Source organism: Parus major, chromosome 4, assembly GCF_001522545.3.
Source record: "Parus major isolate Abel chromosome 4, Parus_major1.1, whole genome shotgun sequence".
NCBI classification, from domain to species: domain Eukaryota; kingdom Metazoa; phylum Chordata; class Aves; order Passeriformes; family Paridae; genus Parus; species Parus major.
In genome coordinates, this window is record NC_031771.1 from 7,523,684 (window position 1) to 7,547,693 (window position 24,010).

Sequence of the window (24,010 nt, forward strand, 5' to 3'; positions counted from 1 at the left end):
CACTTCTGATGTTCTTTGTACTCTGAACAGTTTTCGTGGGCTGAAGGAGAAGAGGGAAAAGAAAGGAATAGTTAGTGAATCATGTTAATGACTAATGGCTCTTCATCCTCAGTAGAAAAGTCTGTTGAAAAAAGCAACCCTCCCACTCTTCTGACTTGGGAATAGAAAGACACAGAGAGCCTTCACCTGGGGTGTAACCCAATTATTCAGGCTGCATGAGGCTAAATTTAAAAACCAGTGATTGACTATCACAAAGGTAAAAGACAGCAAACACGTATTAGATTAGCTCATGCAAACTGCAGCACAAATAGTCATGAAAGAACCTGGAAAACATTTCTTACTTCTAACAATCAACTTCAAGAAAATATTTCTTCTAGAAATACTGATTTTGAATTAAAGGCATAAAAGTCAAGCATACTGTACCTACATAAAAATCTTAAGTAAAATATACATAATCCAAGCAATTTTAAGCAAATACTTTATTTCAGCCCAATCAACTGGAAAAGTTAATTTGGATACAACTTCTTTAAGAAGCAAAAACTACAATAAAAACATTATTCCTAAACACATATTCTTCAGTGTGGGTCCAAAACTTTGACTTTAGTCAATCTTTCTCCTACAATAAGTAAATTCAGGGTGACATTAAACTACCTCCTGAAAAATATTTTAGAAGTGTTGTAGAACAAAATAAAAACTCAAAAGGCAGCATAAGAAGGGAAAAATAAGAAAACACACAAATAGGTCATAGAAATCAGAACACCTTAAGTATTAAAAATGCATTTTAACAACCAAGTTGAGATTCAGATCAAATTCAGAGGTCTGCATTTTACAGGCAGCAAATTGATTCTAGAGATGCAGCTTTTGTTCTTTACTGTATAATATATCCTTAAACTAATCTTGGCAAGTTAACTCTGTTTAAGAGCTTCAAGATTCTGAAATGCAGATCCATGCCCTAGCTATGCCAAGTTTCTTAATTTGTGTGTTGTATCCAGGCCATACAAACCTAATTTAAACCTCAATCCTCTAACACACAAGTTGGTTTTTTTAAAAAAATCTACTTTTGCATTCCTGACTTAGTACTCTATTACCATAAATCACATAGAACTATTAAAAACATCCCAAAGGATTATAAGTGTCTGCACCATATGCTGTATAATCCATGCAGACTACATCTTCATGTTATAGAAGCAACTGGTGAAAATATCCAGACTTCTTGGAGAAACACTGCAACACTTTTTAGGGCTAGATAGAGCTGCTGCCATTAACTTTGGGAGTAAACCACTGTTTTCAGGGATGCAAGGACTTTAGGCTGATCTGAGAGGAAGTTGAGCATAATCAGTGTCTGCAATTAGAGATGGATAATGACTGAATTTCTTATTTTACTCTCAGTTCATAAATCCACTGTTGAATGAAATAAAATTTTAATTTGACATCAACCATCACTAGTTAAAAGAGTAAACAGACACAGTAAAATGGCATTGAATAGACTTCAGCTGTAAACACAAATAATCATGAAATAACTTTCATTATTTAATATAATTATTTCATATATTATTTCATATAATTATTTCTCCTTTTCCTTGATATACTACAGGAATGCAATTGACACTTCTTTTACCTTTAACTTCCAGAGAGCCTATGGTTTAGAGCTCTTTATTGATAAGGGGTGAAAACAAATTTTATTAAAAAAATTAAAACTTGGAAGCTTGTTTGAACATTTGAATTTCAGAACTGTAATGAGTAACCATGTAACTAATTGGGTTTTGAGGACACTGTATTCTAAGCCTATCTTCAGAATCAATTGTGATGTGATACTGACATTTTTTTCTTCTTTTAAATCAAAGGTCAAATGTTGACTGTTTCAGGGAAAAGCTGAATAAAACAAAACTAACTGGAAACATGTTAGTGTCTATTTGTTAGACACTAATAATATCTAACAAACTTCAGAGATAGTCACTGAAACCATTGTAACTATTACAAATTAGCTTGTAGTACAACAAGGCACACACAGCAGCAGATTAGGAAAAGCTATAGAAAAGTTTTTTTTAATCTTCCTGGTTTATACCTCAGTTGCTTTCGTAGCTTCTCTAGATCCACATCTTGTTCTGTCACAGTTTTCAGAAACTGCTGATTGGTCTGTGAAATAAAAAGATATTTGTAACATGTTTGTTACAGTGTTGAAAATGTTATACATTTTACACATGCTTTACACTGAGATAGTCAAGATGACTACAACGGCAGCACTCAAAATGCACAACATTCTCCTTTGCTCTCCCTCTCCTATTAATTGCTAATGTTCTTCTTGCTTTTTTTGACTGTTGCTAAGAATTGTTTTCAGGCACTTCCTGCTGCTAGTGGACACGAATATGAAACAAGGGTTCTTTATCGCAAGCAGCCGAGGTTTAACTTCAGGAGGCAAAAAAACCTTTATTTCAGGGTTTTCAACCATTTTTATAAGGTGTTCTGATACAGGTGAACCTGATTGGTACAAGGAACTACACCTCTCTCATCCCACTGGTGGGACAAGAGAAAAACACTCTCAGAACATCCGTGTCATTGCTTTGAGAACCAAAACCTTATTTACACAACCGTCCTTGAGAGAGAAAAGTTTCCCAAAAGACTTTGCTGTGGGAAACAGATCAGCCACTGAGAGCCTGAAACTCTCTCAGGTTCAGAAAAATCATGTCCACAACTTCCTACTTCTAAAATATCTATTCTGAGTGCTAACAGCTCATTTCAAGACCCTTACGGAGTACCCAAAGTAAAAACCCCATCTTGCCTGCCCACATTTATTATTTTGGTTTCATTAATACCAACAAAATGTCAGATGAAATGAACTCAAATAATCAGAGATCTTTCTGCAAATTTCTGCAGTTTACTTCAGTTTTTACTACCCTAAATATTTTAACATCAGCAGTGAACACTCTTGCCTCAATACTGAATCTCATTTCCAGAGCATGCATAAATATCCTGAACAATTCCAACCTGAGCTGTTGATAAAACACAACTGTTTTATCACAATAAAAAACGTGACTAATTAATGTGACTCCTCACTTCCTATTTTTCAGTTTGTTAGTTCAAAAAAAGGGCTTGCTGCTTTATCCCATGACATCTTCATCCTTTTGGTAACAGATGGTGCCAAATGTTTTTTGGATAATGCAAACAAATGGATTATCTTAAATATTGTCTTAGTTCTTTTCTCTGATGTGAGGAAAAAAATTTCAGTGATAAAAAAACCAAGAATGGACTGTTAGAGTAGGTTAAGAGTGTTTTTGCACTCCAGTATTCAAAACAAACACTCATAAAAAAAAATTAAAAATAATCATACAGGAATCAAAACCAAAGCTGCTCAGTCAAGAACTTCACTCCCTCTTTCACCTCAATTTTTCAGCAAAAAGCTACTTGACAGTTTCTGCTAAAACTGCCTGTCAAGTTTGGAAGGCCTAGGCTAAAGCTTATTAACTAAAAAGTCTCACAGTGATGTGGATAAAGCTCTCGAAGGTTATTAGAGCTCAGAAAAATGTGCATAAAGGTGACAAAGACACTCAAGACAGCAGTACCAAAACAGGAATGGAAAAAAATGTGCCAGAGCTACCACATGCAAGAGGGCATAATTTCAAAAAATGTTTCCTTTGTGAAAGAAGTTTTTGAATGTGTGAAGTACACTAGCCACATACTGTAATTCAGCTGAAAGTGTAGAAGAAAGAGCTCACAGAAAATTAAAAGCTGCCCTCTCAACCACCTTGACTTGGTGTTTGGAGTTCAGGAATAAAGCCATCACTGCTCCCTGGCTGCTGGAGAAGTTTGCAAATTTGAGTGACACCAGGTATGTGTGAAGACCTTTTTGCTTTGGCTTTGTAGTTTGAGAGTCTAGTAGGAAAATAAATAAGTTATTGGTTCACTGTTCAGAAGGTTTTACTCACCAATTCTATTTTCTCCTTGGCCATGTGCAGCTGGCGAGTCAGCTGATGAAAGCTAGTCAGTTGATCCTAAAAAGAGAATTCAGTTTCTTATAATCATTATAGTCAGAAAGAGTGAATAATTAGAAAGCTTCATAGTCAACTGAAAACATTAAAAAACCACCAAGTATACATGTAGCAGGAAATTCAGTGTGTCTTCATAGATTTCAGCTAGGTTGTTTTTGGCTGTTGACCTCATACCCCATAAAATTAGATTAACTATTGACCTATCTAATTTTCACTGGGTCACAAACTGCCTCCTTCCAAAACTCACATGCACTTATTTTCAAAACATGAGAGTACACATCAGCAGTGCTTTTAAAGAGACACACAGACTGTGATACTACTGCAAGCATTTTTGCTAAGCAAAGTAAACAGAGATGTACCCGTTAATTAAAAAAATGCCTGTTATGGACATTTTAATTTGCTCTTTGCCATACTGGATGTCTTGTGTGAATAAAAAACAAATAAAAAATGCTCAGTTAAGTTCTTGAGTCTCTGAATGTGAACTCTATCATTCTAGGAGAACTAGCATAACTCAGAAAAACCATCTGCAGCATGCAGATGTTTCTCTCTCTTCAGAGCAGAGACAGGACTTAAGTCCCTGAGCTGAAATATCTTCTAATTGTGCTATCAGTCTCAAGGCCAAGGATATGCTAGAAACCTATTCCTGACACTCCCTTATCTACTACATCCTTAGTAGGATAATAAGGACTACTATACATAAGGACCGCAGTCCTTATGATACCCCACCTCTCCTCCATGCCTTCTGCCAATTCTAATTCTACCTGATCTTACCAATTTCCATTTACCTCTGACAGCTGTTTGCTTCATTGAAAGCTAAACCTAAAATAAAAGTTTATTTAACTGGAGAGCTGTTTTCTCGGGAGACCAGTAACCTTTAAGAATAAAAGGCTGCTTAGCCTTGTTCCTGTCATTGTGGCATTAAAATGCACCAAAAATTTAGTTACTAATAAAAAATGGAATCTGGAAGCCCTAAACCCTCCATCAGCTACCAAAGACTCTCTGTACTCTAGTATGTATGTGATTAGAAACTGACAATACAAGACAAGAAATCTAACAGAAGAAACAGGAGCAGAAAGCTGGAACTACATAAAGATAAGAGTCCTTTTAACTATTCATTGAAGTAATTATGGAACTTGACAGAGTACAACAGCTGCAAAGACACTTATCCTGTTTCTCAGAGAAGATCACATTGCCAAGGTGAATTTAATACCACAAAAAATCAAAATCAGTGAGAAAATGTTTCTGAGGTGAGCTGAAGCTGTGCCCATAAGTCAAGTGTGTTTGAAAATAGAAATATTAAAAGAATTTGTAGGTTCTCTCCTAGAAATACATGTAGAAAAGTACATAAATACATCAAGTTTCTATTAGTTCTTCACACACTGAGCATCTTTTACATAGCTCATCAGAGCAGAACTGCTTTTCTAAGAATTTCCTGAAAGGCCTTCCCCAGACACAGCAGAAGAGCAACAGGCTGCTAAATGGAAGCTAGCATTAGGCAAAGACTAGTGAACTTGATTTTTCACCTGTTTACTTCTTTACTAAATGACAACAGGAAATGGTGACTGCTTTTCCAACTATTCAAACACAGGAGAACAGATAAAGAAAGACTTTCACTTCAGAATTCAGAAATCTTAAGCAACTTTTTCAGATGTTTTACTGTCCTGAAGATTTCCAACCATGCAATTCAAACACAGAATTATTTACATGCACATTTTGTGTACACATATATATGTGTATATAAAAAAAAAAAAAAAAGAACAAAAAAAAAAGAAAATTACATTCTGCTTTTTCCTCTCATTCATGAGAATCTGTGTTTTAGTCAGGCACTCCTGGTACTGCTGCTGAAGTCGATCGTGCTCCAGTGACAACATCTGCCAGCGCTCAACTGCTTGGTCTTTTTCCTAATTTACAGAACAATATTCTATTATAGCACATTTGCCTTCAGCTATCATTGTCTAAAAAGACAGGTCTTAACTTCTATTTTGAAGAAATGCCATTACCTATACTTTTCTTTGCACTTTTTTTAAAATTTAAATTCAAGTATAGAAAAATAGATGCTTGGAAGTTCAAATTCCACTTCCAGTTTTTTGCCTTTTTTTTTTAAGAGCTCAAACTTTGACAGTTCTTTAACGTAGGCCTACAATATAGATACTATTCAAATAATAAAATTCATCTGTCAAATCCAACTTAATCATACACAACAATTGATATAATTTAATAAAATGAACAAAATTCGCTTGATTTTCAGGTTTAGATACTATTTTCTATACTCCATACTCCCTCCTCATATCACATTACAATGGTTTTGATTAAAACAACAAGTTACTGCAAAAAGCTTGAATTAAACAAAATATTTAATGGAGTTGCTGATCATGAGTTCAACATGCGGATCAAGTCAACTAGGTAAACTTATTGATGCAAATTATTATTAAAGAATATTTCATGAATATTCTTTATTGAATATACTTTATTGAGGAAACTCCTTTCTTGAGGAAAGGAGTTTCCTCAAGTTTAAGTAAAAGAGGGGCTCAAAACAGCCTCAAGGAACTCTGACCAAATGATTTCTGAATCAAGAAATAAAACAGGCTCCCCATATCTGCCAAGGCACAACAAGAGAAACAAAGCAATATAAATATTTAATCTCACACACTTGCTTTTCCAGCTGTAGTTGCTCTTGAAGGGCTCTCACTGTGCCTTCATCTGCAGGAATATCAGTTTCCAGATGCACAAAAGGAAGAGCCTCCAGTTGCTTCTCAAGAGGCTCTTTCAACTCTGCATGCAGCCTGAAATTCAGTGAACTAAGTTCAGCAAGGTATTTCTTTAAAAGGGATTGTTTTGACAACTGAAATACACTGTACCACCTGCACATACTACTTCCATCCAAGTCAAATTTAAATCTCTGTTCTATAAACAAAATGGACAGTTTGAAATAGTTTCACATCCAGTTCTTTTCGTGACATTGTAAAATCTCCTATACCTGGTGCTGTAATCTGTATTAAGCACATAAAGACTCTAACATTAGGATCCTGAATCTACTTAGTAGAAGATTTCAAAGATTTCAAGGTCCTAGAAAAAAAAGGCTTTTTAATGTCTAGAAATCGTGAGAAACAGCAGTAGCAACATGGCAGGGCAATTATTTACCTTTCATTTTCCTTGGTGACTTCTTCCAATTTTAGCGTCATCTCACCCATTTGTGCCTGACACAAAGACATGCAAGAGTAAGCACTCATTTAAGTTACACAAACTCTGGTAGCCCTGCCATCCTGTATTTCTGACTGACACTGTAAATGATGGACAATTTAATTCAGCATAATACAGCAAATGAAAGTAATTTCTTTTCTAAGGCAAGTCGCAGGATGCCACTTGAATTTAACAGCTGCCAAGTCCTGTTACACCTCAGCATTTGGAAGTTATTACAGACGTTAAACTCAACCTTTTGAAATTCTCATGGCTCCTACAGATTGATTTTTAATGAACTCAAGTTTTTAGGGATAGAGTAGATAACTCATCTTTCATGCTGCAACCATTTGACGAAAGCTTAGTCAAACTTAGTTTTAACTGAGGAGAAACTCCAGTTATATGAATCAAACTGGCTGTTTTGTTGACTAGTGCAAGGAAGCCGTAGTGCTTCTGCTGCCTTCTGAAACTGATCAAGCTTGAAGACTATTTGCAAAATCTGTATGACGGACAGATCAAACAAATTAAGTGCATTAAACCAAAACCAATGTGTAACTTCTGCATGAAGATCAGAAACCAAAATTTCTTTCTATGCCACAAGTTTTAATATCACTTCATTTTCAGTCGTGCCATGAAGCATTAAAAATTTTCATTTCATGTGGCTGAAAGGAGGATGGTTCCACTCCACCTCAACCCTCAGGATTACACTGTTGCAATATGGACAATCTCCCAATGTTTTCACAGAAAGCTCTCCATTCACCCCTTTGAGGCAGCCTGCAGTCTTTGTGAAACATGACAAAAACTAGTGCCCTATGTATTCACACCACTAAACGAAGATCCAGTCTGAAATGTTAGCAATGCTCATACCTGATAAAGCTGCAGCTGCTCTTTCATTTCAGCCACACGTTTCCCATACTCTGTGACTAGAGCTGACAAGCTAAGAAGTTGAAAAACATGCTCAGAATCAGTTTTGTAAATGCTGAAATGCTCTGATAATTAACTAGTTTTAAAGAGTCCTTAATCTAGAAGCCAGAACAGTCACTTTTCTTGAGTTCCAAGCTCAACATTCCCCAGAATCAAACGAACAAATTTAATCTTTTAAATAATGATCATTAACAGCAAGGGTCCTACATAACAGAAGTGGAACATATAATGGGACAGTGTAAATGACCATTAATACAACATTAATATTTCAAAGATTCACACAGAATCCCAAATATTAAAATAGATTTCATTGCTGCTTTCACATACAATAGCAGAGTGGCCTACAAGACAATGCAGAACAGTGTTGGTCTAATTCTATGCTTTTTTTCCCTCCTAATCTTTTCATAATTGATAGCAATTCTCTGAAAATTCTATATTAAAAGCTAAGAAGAAAAGCTGGGTTGTTTTTGTAAGAGGTTCATGATCATGAAACCATTTACTGATAGACAACTGTTAGTTTAAGAGTGTCAGAAAAGCATTTTTAAAGACATCCCCTGATCTCAACAGACAGCAGTTACCAATGGTATCCAGATCAGTGCAATCTCACCAGAACTTGTGTTTATTCTCACAAAATTTAGACAGGAGAATTTCTTCATTCATCTCTCATCCTTTAGTTTACAGCTTGTGGAAGCAAAGTAATCTAATTTCTGAATAAACACAATACCACCTAAAAACAACTTTTACAGTAACACCTCTACAGACATATGTCCACAAGAGCCAGTTCACCTGGATATTTACATTCCTATGAGCACATGACAATTTCCTTCAAATACACTTCAGTATTCCCACTTAGCATTGGGAATCTATTACCTTTGGTCCATCATCCTGGATCCTGATGCTCCATCACCAACATGGGAATGCTCCTGTAATGGAATAATAATCTACTCTTCAGTAATTGCACATACATGTAGGTAGACTTAAATTTTTATGTGAAACCCAAAACTGTCCGTACATAATATGCCACAGAATCACTTTCAGGTTTATGATCAAAAACCCTCGAGTGCTGGTCCAATATGAAAAAATAAGGATTTTTTTTTTTCCTGGACATGCTCTTATCTAAAGTATAATTACATCTGAGGGAAAATCAACACAGTCTTAAAAGAACATCCATAGATTTTTGTAAGTACTTGGTCCATTTCCATGCATCTCAGCATCAGGAAGGTGCTGAAGCCCTAGCTTCTGCACAAGCTTTCAGACAGGCTTATGGTACACCCAGCACAAAAAGTTACATGACACCAATCTCTTAGATTAGGGAAGATTATAAAAGTGAAAAAGTATACTAAATTACAAATCAAGGGCTCTTTCAAGGACAAAACATTTAGAAATGCACCAAAAATACCATAATTCACTGCCAGGGCAGTTTTTTTCTGCTGTTGCTATGTTGTATGATGGACTCAAAACAGGGCCAGACAACACTGAAGTGAGCTGTGCTCCATATTTGAAAATTTGTTTGTCACAAAACATCACTGAAAAAATTTTCACTACTCCCACTCCTGCATCACATACCTGCTCAGCAGTAGCTCTCAGAACCTCATTGGTTTCATAGTGTCCAAGTGCCATTTTTAGCCTCTTACCTGAAAAACACCACGTTTGAGAATCATGGCTATCATCTACAGGCCTCTGATTACACAAATGGGACTGGCAGTCAGAAACACTTCTAGAAATATAATGCTTTGAGGGGAAAAAAAATCAGCTTCTAAAATTATTCTATTTAGCACAACTGTTTAAAAAAAACCCAGGACTTCAAAAAACCTACAGGAACTGTAATAATAACAATAATAATGAATTCCATTCCTTTCATATTCTGGTTCCTTTAAGAAATATTTTTGATCTGTTTTGCAAGAATCTGAGTAACACTTTTGTAACTGGAATGGGTAACAGAGAAGAAAAAAGAATTTGGGAATGCAATGACTATGTTTTGATTTAAACAACTTTTGTCTATTTTTCTTGATACACATCCCATGATTCTTTTTAAACTTCTAAAGGAGGATACAGGGAAAAGACAGTGGGGATAGAAAGGTGACAGCAAAGGAATGTCAAGAAACAGGAAGGGGAAAGCTGCTGCCCTTACAAGACAAAGGATGTAAGTGTGAGATGCCATAGGTGCAAAAAAGGGACATATTTTAAGCCTCACTCACAGAAGCTCCCTTTAGACACTAAAGCATTAAATACATTCTGAAAAAAGTTTGGCATGTATCACAAAAGTATGGAATGGAATGGAGGATTATTATTTGTAGGTCTGGTTACTAAGACTTCAAAAAGCATTCAGGTAAAACTCAACTTTCTTTACAGCTACATATTTAACAAAACAAGCACTCTACAACATTAAATATAATACTGCTTAGAGAATCTTTTTTCATATATATTACAAATATTCAGTGTTTCAGAACTTTGACTTCACATTTGTGAAGCAAGAGAAACATCAGTCCATGTATCAGGCTCAGAGTAGGCCTAAAACAACTTAGGGCTCAGCTGACATAGAAGCCAAGTTCAAATCTGTCTTTTAGCACCTGTGAAAATGTATAAATTTTAGTCTGAGTTCTACTTAGATTCTAAAAACTTATAAAATAAGCTACAGCCAAAATAAATACATATGAAAAGGCAACATTCCAATATCTGAAAAAACATAATTTGTTCACATCACAGTGTAATAAATACTCTTGCAAAGCTCCAGAAAGACACAGATTTTTTGAACCATAATGACTGAGTTATCTCAGACAGAAGCATTTCAGCTACTGAAATCCTCGGAATCAGGAGTTGGAAATCTTTCACCTTTGGCCACCCAAAGCCACCACATGAAACTTGGTACCAGTGAAATTCTGCGGTCTGAGCGATGCACAGCTGCAAACACTGCATGCACCGTGACCTGGTCTGGCTGCTGTGCTGCCAAGTTTTCCTGCAGCACTAATGAGGGACAGTGACAATCCTCGGGACATGCACCTACCCCATCTCCAACTTACAAACTCGGCAGAAGCAAATCGTTTTGGCCAGTTATTTTCTTGGTGAGTAATTGAGATGTGCTCTGATTATGGCATATTAAGCTATATTAAACCCATCAAGAAACACATCATTTAAAATATCGGTTTTAGTCCGTAAATTTCACGAATAACTGGCAAAAGAGCTTTCAAGTGTGAGCAAAGCATTGGAAACGCCGTGGTTTCATAACAAGAGAGGCATTCACACAAAACCGCATGTGTTTCTGGCCATTACCCTCATTAGCAGCTTTTAATTACCGGTGTTTAGCTAACTAAAAGCATCACCCATGCAGTTCCTCGCTGCAGCGAACGCTGGGAAAGCTACGGAATACAAACCCTCACTGCTAAGGAATAAAAACCCTCGCTACCGACACTCACCCGGCCGTGCCTTGCTCCGAGCTTTCCCCAAACAAACTCCACGAAGCCCCGGGGGAAAAGCCGCTGGCGGGGAGGGAAGCGGAAGGCGGCGGCAGGAGCTCCCCTCACCCGCCGGTGCCCCGGTGCGGGGGCGGCAGGGAGAGCCGCCCCTCCGCTGCCTTCCCGCAGCCCCGGTGCCAGCACCGCCGCTTGGGAAGGACGCAGCCCCGCTACCAGCGGAGCCACGGCCCGCTCCAGGGCCCCGCGGCGGAGCCCCACAAGCGGCGAGGGCCGGGGCGGGCCCGGCCGCTGCCGCCCGCCCTCAGCGCCGGGCCCGGCCGCCAGCACCGCCCCGTCACGTGGGGAGCGGACGTGGAGCGGCGCTGAGGCGGAGGCGAAAGCGAAAGAAATGCCCGGTTATAAACTTTCCTTCACGGGGTGGTGGGTTAAAGATGGGCGCTGAGGCGTTTAAACTTCCCTTCAGGAAAAAAATCAGTGCGTGGCCGGAGAGGCAGAGCGGGGAAGCGGGAGCGGTGCGGAGCCCTCTGGGAGCTGCTGCCCGTCGGAGGCTGCAGCCAGGCGGGGACCGGCCGCTTCTGCCAGGGAACCAGCGATAAGAGGAGAGGACACAGCCTGAGGCTGCATCTGGGGAGGGTCAGGTTGGACTTTAGGAATAATTTCTTTATAGAAAGGGTGGTTGGACTTTGGAACGAGCTGCTCAGGGAGTTGGTGGAGTCGCCGTCCCTGGAAGTGTTTAAGGAAAGGCTGGTTTGCAGTGACTGCAAATGAAAGCTTCATCTAGTTGCTTCATTTTCTTGTGTCTCAGGCATTAAAGATTTTCCCCTCAGTCTGTTTTTCTGATGTTACTAAATCCTCTTCAGTTCATGTAGTGGAGACTGTTTTGTTTATCTGTTCTCTCGATAAATACTTCTGGTGGTTTTGGAAGGTATTTCTTTAGATGTATGTTTGAAAAGCCTTAAGCTTAATGAGACTGGAGAATCATTCGTAACCCTGCGGGTATAAAAACTATGAGAAACAGCATTTATGTAACTGTTCATTTAGTTTTTTTACAAAGCTAATCTGTTTCACTTCTGATGTCTAAAAAGAGGATTTGATAATTGAATTTATACCAATGTGTGGGTTTTTTTTTTTCCTGGGCAACCAAATGGCAGTTCGTGCGGAGTTGGAATCTGAGATCTTTGACAAACTTTCCTTTTTCATTTTTTGTAGTATCTCAAGATGGAATTTAGAATTAAACACACGTGGGATGGTTTGCCTGTGAGCCATGAGCCGGTTTCAATTGGGCTGAGGCCGGATAATGCAGGATTACTGATGGAAGTTCGTGCTCCTTTCTTTAATGACCCTCCAGCACCACCCGGAGAGCCAGGGAAACCTTTTGGTGGACTGTGGGACTATGAGGGTAAGTGTGACTCTTCTCCTGCAAACGTATCTGGCTTCTGTAGACCTGTAGACACCGATGTTCTGTATTTGATATGCCTGGTCTTTTTTAAAGAGTCTCTGATGGTTGGTTTTTGTTGGTTTTTTTTTTTTTTTTTTTTTTTTTTTTCCCCAAAAAACCCCCAAAACTGTAGTTCAGTGATCTGGGTTGATTTCAATAATTTTGAAGTTGACTTCCTGATCCTGTCAATAGTATATGCACTCAAACTTACTGTTTGGGTTACTGATATAACTCATTCACTATCAGAGGCTTGACATATTTGCGTATTGAAATAATTTTGTGGTGTATATATATATATATATGTATGTTTTTTAAATGCCCTTGTGGAAGGAGAAGTGAAATCCTAAAGATAGATTCTGTTTTGCTTTCAAGAAGTACAGGGTTTTAATTGTTTTTCAAAAAAAAATTTTCCTTTGAGGAATAGGAAGGTGTGAAACAAAGAAATTACGCCTCATGAAATGCAGTTCAAAATAATTGTACCCAAATGGAATAGGGAAAATTCTCTTAGTAGTGCTGGGTATTTTCTCCTTTCCTGTCCATACTGTCATGTTTACCCATTGCTTTGAGTAATGCAAGAATTGAATATTTCCAGCAGTTCTTCACTTCCTGATTATTGAGCTATTCTGATTCAAGCTCTCCTGAAATGGTATTAGCATCTCTTTGGTGTTACTATAGCACATATGCTTCAGTAAAAATAAATCATAATTCTTATTAAAGTTTTCTAATAGTTCTATTTGCTGTGAGGAGCACTGTTGTAAATTTACATGAGAAACACCACTGTAGTTCTACTTTGTTTTCCTGAAATGTGATTCAAATGTAATATGTGGCTTTCAAGTACACCTGTAACAGTCCAAAATATCCATCTACAGGGAAAAACCATTTAAGAGCTAAATGCTTTCTTTTTACTTGAGATTTAACAGTTTTAGTTATGGGGTGTGTGCCCTGCTCTGAGTATGTGATCCTCTTTCCCTTATTTTCCTGCTACATCAATGTAACTGTTTTCAAAACTGGAATTGCTAAAGCTAATAAAGTTAGTACAGTACTTTTTAAAGCTCTTTGTGATTGTAGCAATTAGGAGCTTCTGGAGTGGGATTTGTAGCACAACATTTTGAGTATTTGGGTTATAGTTTGTATATGTCAGTAGCAGGTCAGGCTCTGGCATGGCACGGGCCAAAACCCATGAAAATTGGGTTGTATTAATGGGAAATGAAGATCTCAGGATATTACAAAATAGTTAATGCAAAATATTGACAGCTTGGTTTTTTTTGTTTTTTTGTTTTTTTTCAGTTGTAGAAGCATTCTTTCTGAATGACAGAACTGAGCAGTATTTAGAAGTTGAGCTTTGTCCGTAAGTACAGCATTGAAAAAGTCCCAAAAGTTAATTTACACTTGCAGTTCTGATGCTTGTGAGATACATGTATGAGGGAGACTAGACACAGAAATTGTTTCAGTATGGGGAACATATGTATTTGTGGAGGTATTATGCACTAATAACTTGACATAATTTTAGGAAATTTGTGCTCTGATTCTTTGACAGCCATGGTCAGTACTTACTGCTGCTTCTTTCTGGCAGAAGAAAAGCATGGAAAGTAAGTGGCCAAGTGCATTCATAATTACTTTTTTTTTTTTTATTTACCGACTTTCTGATCAGAAGATGGTCAATATATTTTTTGTTTTTTTTTTCCTTTTTCTTTTCCTTCCTTTAACAGGAAGAACTTCCTTTGGAGTTTGAGGTGACCAGAATGAAAACCAAATGGGAGGGTAAAGCTCTTCTTCCCTGGAGTTATTTTCCACCATTCACTGACAAGTTCAATGCCTTTGCAATTCATGGCTCGGGAGAAGAGAGAAAACATGAAGCACTTTATCCTGTGCCTCCACACGAACTGCAGCAAGGACAGGAACCAGATTTGTAAGTGTAAAATGAGTTCTTCTGTAATATGGTTGCACTATTGTTGGAGTACTTAAAAAAGCTAATCTGGTTTTTGGATTGAGTGCCCCTAGTATTTTTATTATAGTACTTAGCTCTGGTGCTGTACTTGGTAGAAAGCAGTGTGGCACTGCAATTAGTGCTTGATTTACACATTAGATGTATAAAAAATGATGCATTCAGTACCATTGGTATCTGCTTTTATCACCCTCCTCATCTAAATCATGGGTAGGTTGTTCTGCTTCTCCTTCTTGACTTCAGCTCCTCCTGAAGTGCCATTTAGTGATAATTTCAGCCGCTGCATTTCCAGTAAATCTCTTCTGCTCCTTCCCTCCTGTTCTGAAAGCTTTCACCTCTACAGATGGTTGCATGCTATGGACAAAATTGAGAAGGCAGACTAAACTAAAAAAGTATAATTAAAGGATACCCAGTATCAATGGAAAAAACCAGAGAATTTGTATTTTTAAATTGTGCTTTGAGCCTGGTTTTTTTTCCTTTGGATGTGAGGCTGAGATAATCTGATAAAACCTGTTACTCCTGGGTATTTTGTATAAATGAACCAGCTCTAGAGGACACACTAGTTCTTACAAAACTTGTCACACAACATACAGTTATGGTGAGGTAGGGTAAATTTTAAATAAATTACCATTTATTGCCTTTATTTAAGAAAAAATTAGCTTTTTCAACTGTATATTTAAAAAAAAAATCTGAGCAATTGCTGATAAAACACATTATCAGTGTTCTGTGACATACAGATATTTTTATTTCTCTCTATTAAACTGGAGAATAGATGTAATACTTCTCAAGAAGGAATTCTTTTGTAGTACCCCTTTCAAAAAAAAACTCCTCCTTGTCTTTTCCAAATGTTGGTAGCAGATGAAATTGTGTGAAGAGACTGTTCCTTGCTGCTTTCATTACTCTGTCTTTGCTCTTACAGATTACTACAAAAGTAGTAAAATATTAGGACTTGGTTTATTTCTCTTTTGTTCGCAGTCATCGTTTGGAATTTTTCAAAGACTTGAACCTGAAAGAACTGACAGGGGAAGACTGGAAGCAGCCTGAATCAGATATATGGAAATCTCTCACTAAGTGAATGGATTGAGGCATAAATTTTTGTAATGTTGAAGTTGGCTGAAGCTGTATGGAAACAACAGCTTCCTCATTCTGAGCAGAGGTTGTAGGTACCAGATTAGCAAGGCTTTCCTTCGTGCTGAAATCATGGATCAGTCTGGAAATCTGCTGCAAAGCATGTGGATCTGTTGATTCTAAATGGATGAATGGCTTGTGTTTAAATCCATCTGGGTATGGAGTTTTTCATGTGTGCAAGGGATGAATCTGCTGCTGCCAGTGAAGGAGGAAAAATGTGCTAAAATTGCAGCTGTGTTTTCATGAGAGCTCAGAAGTCTGACAAGGCCAATACTTGGATTGAAATCTTCTGATTTCCAAGAGTTGCTGCATTGCTGCTGTATTTTCACTGCTGCTTGTTTGTTTGTTGACTGCTGAATGAGATCCTTATGTGCCTAGATGTTTTTGCTTACAATCAGGAGGAAGAATGCCTTGTTCAGGAACAGAGAAGAAAGTAGGTATCAAGGATTTTGGAAGCTCTGTACTTGCCTTGCAAGAGGTATAACACTGCCCTTTCCTGTCTGTTGCTGTGCCTGAAGTTTTCTCTTGCTTAATGCCAAAGAGGGAAATTACTCTGTCTCACAGATGTCTGTGTGGGGTTTCTAATGGTGTTTAGGTGCAGAGGATAGATTTACAAAAGGTTTTATGTATTTTTCAGGTGAAGTTTCTGGGACAAATCATGCTTAGTAAAATCTTGTGGAATAGTTGTGTGCACGCAGAAGTGGGTTTTTTCTAAGACTTGTCACATCACTTTAAGAATTAGTCTCAGATGTCTGAGAATTTTTTTTTTTGCATGCCACTGAGGGCTGGAGATACTCTAGGTGTATATTTTCTATGTATAGGCATGAGTCATTTTAAAAATAGTGAATATTCTTAGCTGGCAACATGTTATCCGTAAACCCTCAAAAGATTTACAAATTATACGTTCCTTTTTGTTATCTAGGATAGCAGTTGCTGCTTGATTGTGGCTGCTGATTTAATCTTAAATCATTTTTAATCTTAAATTAACTTAGAAAATGTGAATCTTGCCCACTAACCAGATCCTTGCTAGTATGCAGTAATAAACACATTCTGATAGTCCTATTTTCTTCGCTGTCTTTCAGCTTTTTTATGTTTAAGTTCTTCCTGAGACGCAAAGAAGGTGGGAATGTCCCACCTTTGTGGAGAATATCTCAGTGTGGTTAATACCTGAGAGAGAATGTTACTTTGCAGTTTTTGTGTAGCTTTAGATTCCCTCTTGTAGTTCTAGTTTTATAGAACTGTGCTTTCAGATTTGAAGATATTACACTTTTTCTGTGGCAGGCTTTGGCGTGTCAGTGCACTCAGCCATCCAATTGCTGTTGCTCCGTTTCCAATTAGACAATGTAGGTTCCTTGCTGTAAAGTGCCATCTGTTGAAAATTGTAAGTATTGTACATTCAGTTGTTTGGCTTCTTTTCTACCTTCTATCCATGTACAGTTTTCTATAGAATGGCATCAGTCTGAAATACTGAATAATTGAATAAACGTTGATTAAAGTATTATCTAGACATTGACATCTCAAAGCTGCTTAGAAAATTTTAGTCAAAACCAAAATGTCGTTTTGCAAAACTTTTAGACTGTATTTAAAAAACTTTGTCAAAAAAGTGTGTGCAAAGATTCAAAATGGGTATACTACTTTTCTCACAAAGATTGTTTTCATATGAGGAATGGTACTTTTTACCTGAAGGACAGTAAATAAAAATTTTTATTCATCTCATGCTTATTCTTACTTCAAACTGACTGCTTCAGATTTGATTTTGGATGTAAATGATTAACTTGGAGGGAAATAGATTACTTTCCCTAAATAAGTAATTTAAAGTAAAACCATTGTCTTTGCAGTACAAAATGCAATGCTAGGTGCCCCAGAAAATGGAAATTTTTGGACAGACTTTATTCAGGGCCCACGTTACAGCATGCAGCCGTTTTTTTGGTTCACTTTTGTGTTTCTGAGCTTTAAGTGTCTGTTTGAACTGTAAGTACTGGGGGCCAGTTGTAGTTTGTCTTTCCTGAACTGTGCCTTCTTTTTTTTAGATGACAGGAGGAAAATGACAAAACAAACTCTGTTCTGCATGATAATGATAGTGTGTTCATTACTTGTGAACTTAAACATGAGAACTGGAATTGTACGTGGCTCAGTCCTCCTTATAATGTCCGTCAGTCTCTTTAGGGCTGGTGTTTAAAAACATCTTATTTTGCATTCCCAAAGACCTTGTTCTTTATGCTTCTTGCCGCTAGGTGGGAGAAGAAGGTTGTCTAAACTGTGCCTTGGTGCTGCCAGCCTATTTATCCTTAACCAGATTCATTCCTTCTTGCTGTATACTTGATTTTAGAAAAAGAATAATTCAGTCAAGCTGATGGTGGCTTATTTTGATTTATTTGAGACATTTTTGTTGTAAGAAACACTTGTCATGCTGTGTGGTTACAGTTCTAATTTTTGCTTTCTTGCAGGGCTATTTTCAAAAATAATTTTTGAGACAAAATTAATTCAACAGAAGATAAATTCCATGAAGTGTCAGTCAATCTGTAGTGTAAAAGTAGTTTTGTGATGTTCAAATGATTTAAATGTTACTCTGGATTTTATTTTTTTGCAAATGTCTTGGATAGTCTCTGGCAAACTTTCCAAGAGAGTTGTTTTGAATTCTGAAGGAATTTATTTCTTTCAATACAGCCTGATCTGTGAGAGGTGGTGTGCCACTTCAAGAGTGAAGCTTCAGTGGCTCGAGCAACCTGCAGTGAAACAACATGAAACCTGTGGCTTAAGAGGGACAGAAAATTCTTTTTCTTCAATACAAAAATGCAAAAAAAATTTTTTTTAGGTAAAGAAAACTTCAATGGTAATGTGTGCTACTGGTAGAAGTTATTTGTACCTTAAATACAAAGCTGGAGCAACTTAGGCTGCCAGGTAACATCTAATATTTTGTGTAATGATCCTGCACAGTGGGGTTTTCTTTTGTATGCAAAAGCTCTTAACAGGAGTAAAATTTTGCTCATTTTTTGGTATACTTTAAAATATTTTTTTCTGATATGCCAAGTCAGATATTAGAGCTAGGAAGCTCTAATTTCATTCAGGACTGTGTACATTTTGACTGTTATGGCTGATATAGCTACTGCATTATCTGTTCTAGTTATTAGATACATGAGTGAGTTAATTAATATTTGTACTGCCCAGCACCATGATTATAAGTTACTGCTGAATGTGATGTTGAAGTACTAAAGGATGCATGCAGTTCCTTTTTTCCAGGCTGTTTTGTGGCTCTGAAAGGCACATCACAGGATGTTTTGTTGTGTTTTATATTCTGACCATGTAAAAATCCTTCTGAAATGTGAATGGCACAGTGCATAATTTGCTGCACATAAAATTTAAAAGTATTCTTTCCCGGTACCAGGGCAATCTCTCAAATAGAATTTATTGCATTTAATTATGTTATGTTTAGAATAATGCTGCTGAAATTTGATAGTTAACCTGTATTTATTTAGTTGGTGATTCCTTTCTTTTTGCTTTCGGTGACTGCTTTAGTTTGCTGCAGTGTCTGTGCTTCAGCAGAAGTACAGGGAAGTGCTTTAAGCCTGATTTATTTGCACAGGTTTGTGTAAACAGCTGTGCACGTGCTCATACAAACAGCCTCACTGAGATCAATACAACACTTACCATAAACTGTGTTGCAGTTACACCCTTTTCTGTCTACTTGTCTGTCAAAGTTAGTGTTGTCAGGAGAATTCAGTTCTATCCAAGCTCAGCCTGCTTGTTTTCATTATTCTGTTTCTAAACAAGTAAAAGCTTTGGCTGCAGGGGGTCTGTGGGAGGGTTCCCAGTGATGGATCAGGAAGCACTGTTTGTATCTGCACTGGCTATGAACATACCAAAATATGTTCCTGTTTCATTTTCAGGAGTTATGCTGTACACTATCACAAAGTATGTGTGTAAATACTCTCTGCCAGTTATGCAGCGTATTTGCAAATACAAATGTATTTTTAAATGTGATACACCAGAACTGACTAAATAGTGTTAAAATAGCTGAAGTAAACATTACTGAAGTAAAATTAAATTACCATGTCCTCACTGCTGTTTTAAAACCAACGCAGCTAGACTAGTCCAGTGGATTTTTTGGAATATGGAACAGATTCTTGTGGGGGAAGAGAAAGGAGTTTTCAGACATTACCTTTTTAAAATACAGAACTTCCCTCTGTAGAGCACATTTGTTGCCCAATTTAATCTTGTCTTTCATTTCATGAGTTAGTTCTCTTGAACTCAGTCTCTGCAGGCAATGAAATTTATATCTTGGTGCTGGTAGTAGCTGTCATAAAATTATTCATCTCTAATTCTAGGCAATGTAATTGGTTCACTTCTTACTGCTGAGTTTGCTTCCTTCAGCAAATGAAACAGTTTGGAAAGTGGTACTTTCTCCGTGCTTTATAGCTTATACAAGCCATGGCATTTATATTTAATCGCATCTGGCACTTTAAAGAACTGGTTCTTGTTTTAAAATTGCATATTACTTTCCTAAATGTTAACAGGGTGGGCTGTAACCTCTTATGCCAAGTATCTGCTTTAAATCTTTTTAATTTCAGCAAAATACTTAGCGGTTTCAGGGTAAGGGTAGTTCACGATGTCAGAAGACAAAACCTGTGGTCTTGTACCTCCTTAAATTCTTGTGACTTCTACAAGGAAATGTTGAGACTTGGTGAGAGGTCCCTATTGTCAGGAGTCTTTTGTAATTTCTGTGAAACAGCTTTTCGGAAACTTCAGAAGAGCACAGCTTGAGAGGTGAATTCTCTGCAGATTCTGCTGGGAGTGGGAATCCACCCCTGGCAGGTAGAATTGCCAGGGTTTGACTTTTTTAGTGGGAAGTGTTCTTTCTGCCTGGCAGGGACAGGTTATGTGATAAGGAATGCCCTTTGATTGTGAGCACCTGCTGTTAAGGCTGGGGCTGTCTTCAGCCCAGCTCGGAGCAGAGGAAGGTGATATTTCCCTTAACACTGTGCTGCCACTGCGTGCTTGAGAAGGTTCTGTGGACTCAGTGGGAGACTGACTGGAAAAGGTACATGGAAGAAAGATGAAGTGGTGGGTTTAAAGCACATAAAATCAGATTAAAGAAATTCTTTCAGCATAAAATAATTTGAGTTTGGGAGTGTTATAGGATAAGCATATCTGTTTCTTACTCTTTTTTAGGTTATCTACCTATGTAAAAAGGTCACTGGGGTGGATGGATTGTTGGCTGGAAACACTGCAGCTATTCTTGTAGCTGGAAACCCAACTGAAGGCATTTTTTTTAAATTCCCTGTAATGTTTTCTCATTACTTACAAGCTATACTAGAACTGTGTGTTAATAGCTAGGGGCAAAACAGAGTTCATTGCTGATGTTCTCAAAAAATCTCTTGCTGAGCAAAGGTAGTGAGAAGTGGAAGAAGAAAGCTGCCAGAATTCAGGAAATCGGGAAGCTCAGACTTTGCTGTTGTGGGCTAAGTGCAAACCATAAATGAAGTGGGAATGGGAAATCTCCACAAGCCTTGCTGGTAGCAGATTCATTCTCTTCATGCTCTCTATAATGTGAAGTAAGAGTACAGCATGAATCATAGAATTGTTAAGGTTAGAAAAGACCTCTGAGACCGAGTCCAGCTGTTAATCTAACGCTGCTGTGTTCAGCACTAACCCACGTCCCCAAGTGCCACGTTCACACATTTTTTGAACACTTCTAGGGATGGTGGTGATTGCACCACTTTCCTGGACAGGCTGTTCCAGTTTCTTGAGCTGGGCAGACAGTTCTGGTTCCTGTCTGATCACCCTTTCAGTGAAGTTCATGTATGTGTCATTCAGTGGTGTGTAGGATCATATAGCTATAGGCTAGAAATTAAGTATAAAATGTGTAAGGCTGCAGAATACTTGGTTACCTCTGAACTCTTGAGTAGTTGATGCAACAATGCCTTTCTGTGCTCCTTTATATTCTTGGATGGATCCCTTCAATCACCTCTGCAGGTTCTTTTGTCCTAAGGACAATAGGTGAAGTGCTACCAGCCTGTATATCTCAAATCACTGTTCAAACTAATGTCAATCATATTTCCTTATATCCTTAAATAGGTCTGACTATCTTATTTGTACTTTTAAATTGTTGATAAAATCTGTGTACAGATGAAGAAAGTGAAGTCTTCCTTGAGGTGATCTCATAAATCAAGCTCTGTCAGATTATTGTAGTAATATTGTTCTTTGAGAAGGAAGTGGAGACTATATTTTATCTGTTCAGATATTATTGATGAGATGGTCATTGGCATGAAAGATGAAGTCTTTGGCATGAAGGATGGTTTTGGATTTTAACTGCAGGCTGCTGCCTAAAAGGAGACATCTTTATCTTGCCAGTGCTTTTGGTTTGACATGTCTTTTTGAGCTCACAGTGGAATTTTTCAAGTCACAAAGTGAGTCGTTGCATAGACAAGGGGAATTTTTTTTTTATATTGGAATATCCTTCAGACCTGAGTCTATTTCCACATGTTGCACCTCTGAAGTGTCAAGACTTACTGAGATTTAACATTTAGTATTGGAAAAGAATGTCTGAGTTAATGAGAAGTGGATTTTATTTTTCTTTTTATTTCTGCACCTGTTTAGGTTTAATAGAGAAGTAAATGGGCTGCTTTCCATATTAGTTAGTCTGTGTATTTGATGCTTGTGTGAGGCCCTCCAGATTAATTAGAAGGTTTAGTCAATGATACAGGAAAGACTAATCACATTCTGCATGTGTTAGCTTCAGAGTGCCAAGTCTTTACTTTCATCCTCCTGAGTCTACAATGCCTGAAGTGCCTCAAATCCTGATGGCCTTGCTTATAAGATGTGCAATTTATCTGTTAAAATGAGGGCTGTTGCACAGACTCTGTGTCACATGCACTGACTGACTGCTTTGTGTTCACTGCAATGCGATCTGCTGAGTAAGTAACCTCTTTGGTTATTGACACCTTATCTCTCTGTGATTCATAGATGTGTTCTGAAAGTCCTCTGTAGTTTTTCAACAATATCTGCTTTTTTTTCTCATGAAATCTATTTTTCCTGATTAGCAAGACCACAAAAACCTCCTTAGAGAGGACCTTTGTCTGAAGATCTGTGCAACTTCTTTGTCTTTAGCTTGTGTATCATTTACACCTCAAAATGTTGGTTTAGCCAATAGAGCCCTTAAAAATTGCATTTCAGTCAGAAGAATTCTCTGCTCCATATGAACTTAATGAAACTTCTGGGTTTTTTTTGGTTTTTTTTTCTCTTGTGGAAAGATAATTTAATTAAAAATTGATACTGCTAATTGACAAATGTGATGATTCCTTTAAACTATTAAATATGTTGCTATTAAAGTCAGTTGTTTCTAAGTAGAAGTTAATGGCTAGTTTATTAGAGCTACTAATTGCCTAGTTTTGCAGCAGATGTAATGAATCTAATTATGGTCATAAAGACTGGATTGTTTAAAATGCAGGTATTATGCAAGATGAGTTTTTTGGTTTTCAGTAGCGGGAGACACTTTAGTGAACAAGTATAAAGTAAGGAATGTTTTTCCATTGCCTCTTTGAACATTAAGGTTTGAAAGTTAAAGTGTTAAACTGCCTCTGTCTTTTCTGACTTAGCTGTGATGTTCCCTAAGCCATATCAAGAGTAGAATTAATTGTGGATGATTGTGTGTCTCTTCAGCATCTAATTAGAACGTCCTAATTAAAAGCTGTTTTGTGAAGCCTGGTTTCCATTGGATTTGTGTTCCGTGTTCCCTGAGCCCTCCCACTACATTAGAAATCACCTAAGAACCTCAGGTCTTGTTAGAGGAGTTTGTAATTGCTGTCAGACTCTGATTTTGCTGAGTATCCATCACCAGTTTTACACAAGTGGAGACAATGGGAGTACATTTAGATTTTTTTTTTTAAGAGTAACTTTCTTTGCTTGTTTGCCTATTGTCACCTTTCAGTATGCTCTGCGTGCTTGCATTTGATATCCTATCAGCTTTTCTGCTGCAGGAGATGGGCTGAAGCTTTTTGCA

The 24,010-nt window shown here is 37.5% G+C and overlaps 2 protein-coding genes across 26 annotated transcripts in view; one reads left to right on the forward strand and one right to left on the reverse strand.

Moving 5' to 3' along the window:
* Window positions 1-11,770, reverse strand: part of SCLT1 (sodium channel and clathrin linker 1) — a 30,133-nt gene extending 18,363 nt beyond the window's left edge. The window contains exons 1-9 of one of the 3 annotated variants that reach the window (XM_019006240.2): window positions 11,501-11,770; window positions 9,654-9,721; window positions 8,958-9,010; window positions 8,031-8,100; window positions 7,128-7,183; window positions 6,637-6,769; window positions 5,765-5,887; window positions 3,924-3,989; window positions 2,066-2,136 (exon numbers count right to left, since the gene is read on the reverse strand). In XM_019006240.2, coding sequence (XP_018861785.1) covers window positions 2,066-2,136; window positions 3,924-3,989; window positions 5,765-5,887; window positions 6,637-6,769; window positions 7,128-7,183; window positions 8,031-8,100; window positions 8,958-9,010; window positions 9,654-9,707 — 626 coding nt within the window. In that variant the 5' untranslated portion in view covers window positions 9,708-9,721; window positions 11,501-11,770. The remainder of the gene's footprint in view (window positions 1-2,065; window positions 2,137-3,923; window positions 3,990-5,764; window positions 5,888-6,636; window positions 6,770-7,127; window positions 7,184-8,030; window positions 8,101-8,957; window positions 9,011-9,653; window positions 9,722-11,500) is intronic. The other 2 variants (XM_015623818.3, XM_033513941.1) reach the window with 2 other exon arrangements.
* A 39-nt stretch (window positions 11,771-11,809) lies between these two features.
* The window catches only part of C4H4orf33 (chromosome 4 C4orf33 homolog), a 55,553-nt gene continuing 43,352 nt past the window's right edge, over window positions 11,810-24,010 (forward strand). For 18 of the 23 annotated variants that reach the window (XR_004497167.1, XR_004497169.1, XR_004497171.1 and 15 more), the window contains exon 1: window positions 15,962-18,826. Coding sequence is in view for 5 of the 23 variants with exons in the window: in XM_015623820.3 (XP_015479306.1) it covers window positions 12,719-12,899; window positions 14,226-14,286; window positions 14,476-14,527; window positions 14,648-14,847; window positions 18,679-18,826 (642 nt within the window). In the remaining 18 variants the exon portion in view is untranslated. Of the gene's footprint in view, window positions 12,139-12,709; window positions 12,900-14,225; window positions 14,287-14,475; window positions 14,528-14,647; window positions 14,848-15,858; window positions 18,827-24,010 lie in introns of those variants that run through there. The other 5 variants (XM_033513943.1, XM_033513942.1, XM_033513944.1 and 2 more) reach the window with 5 other exon arrangements.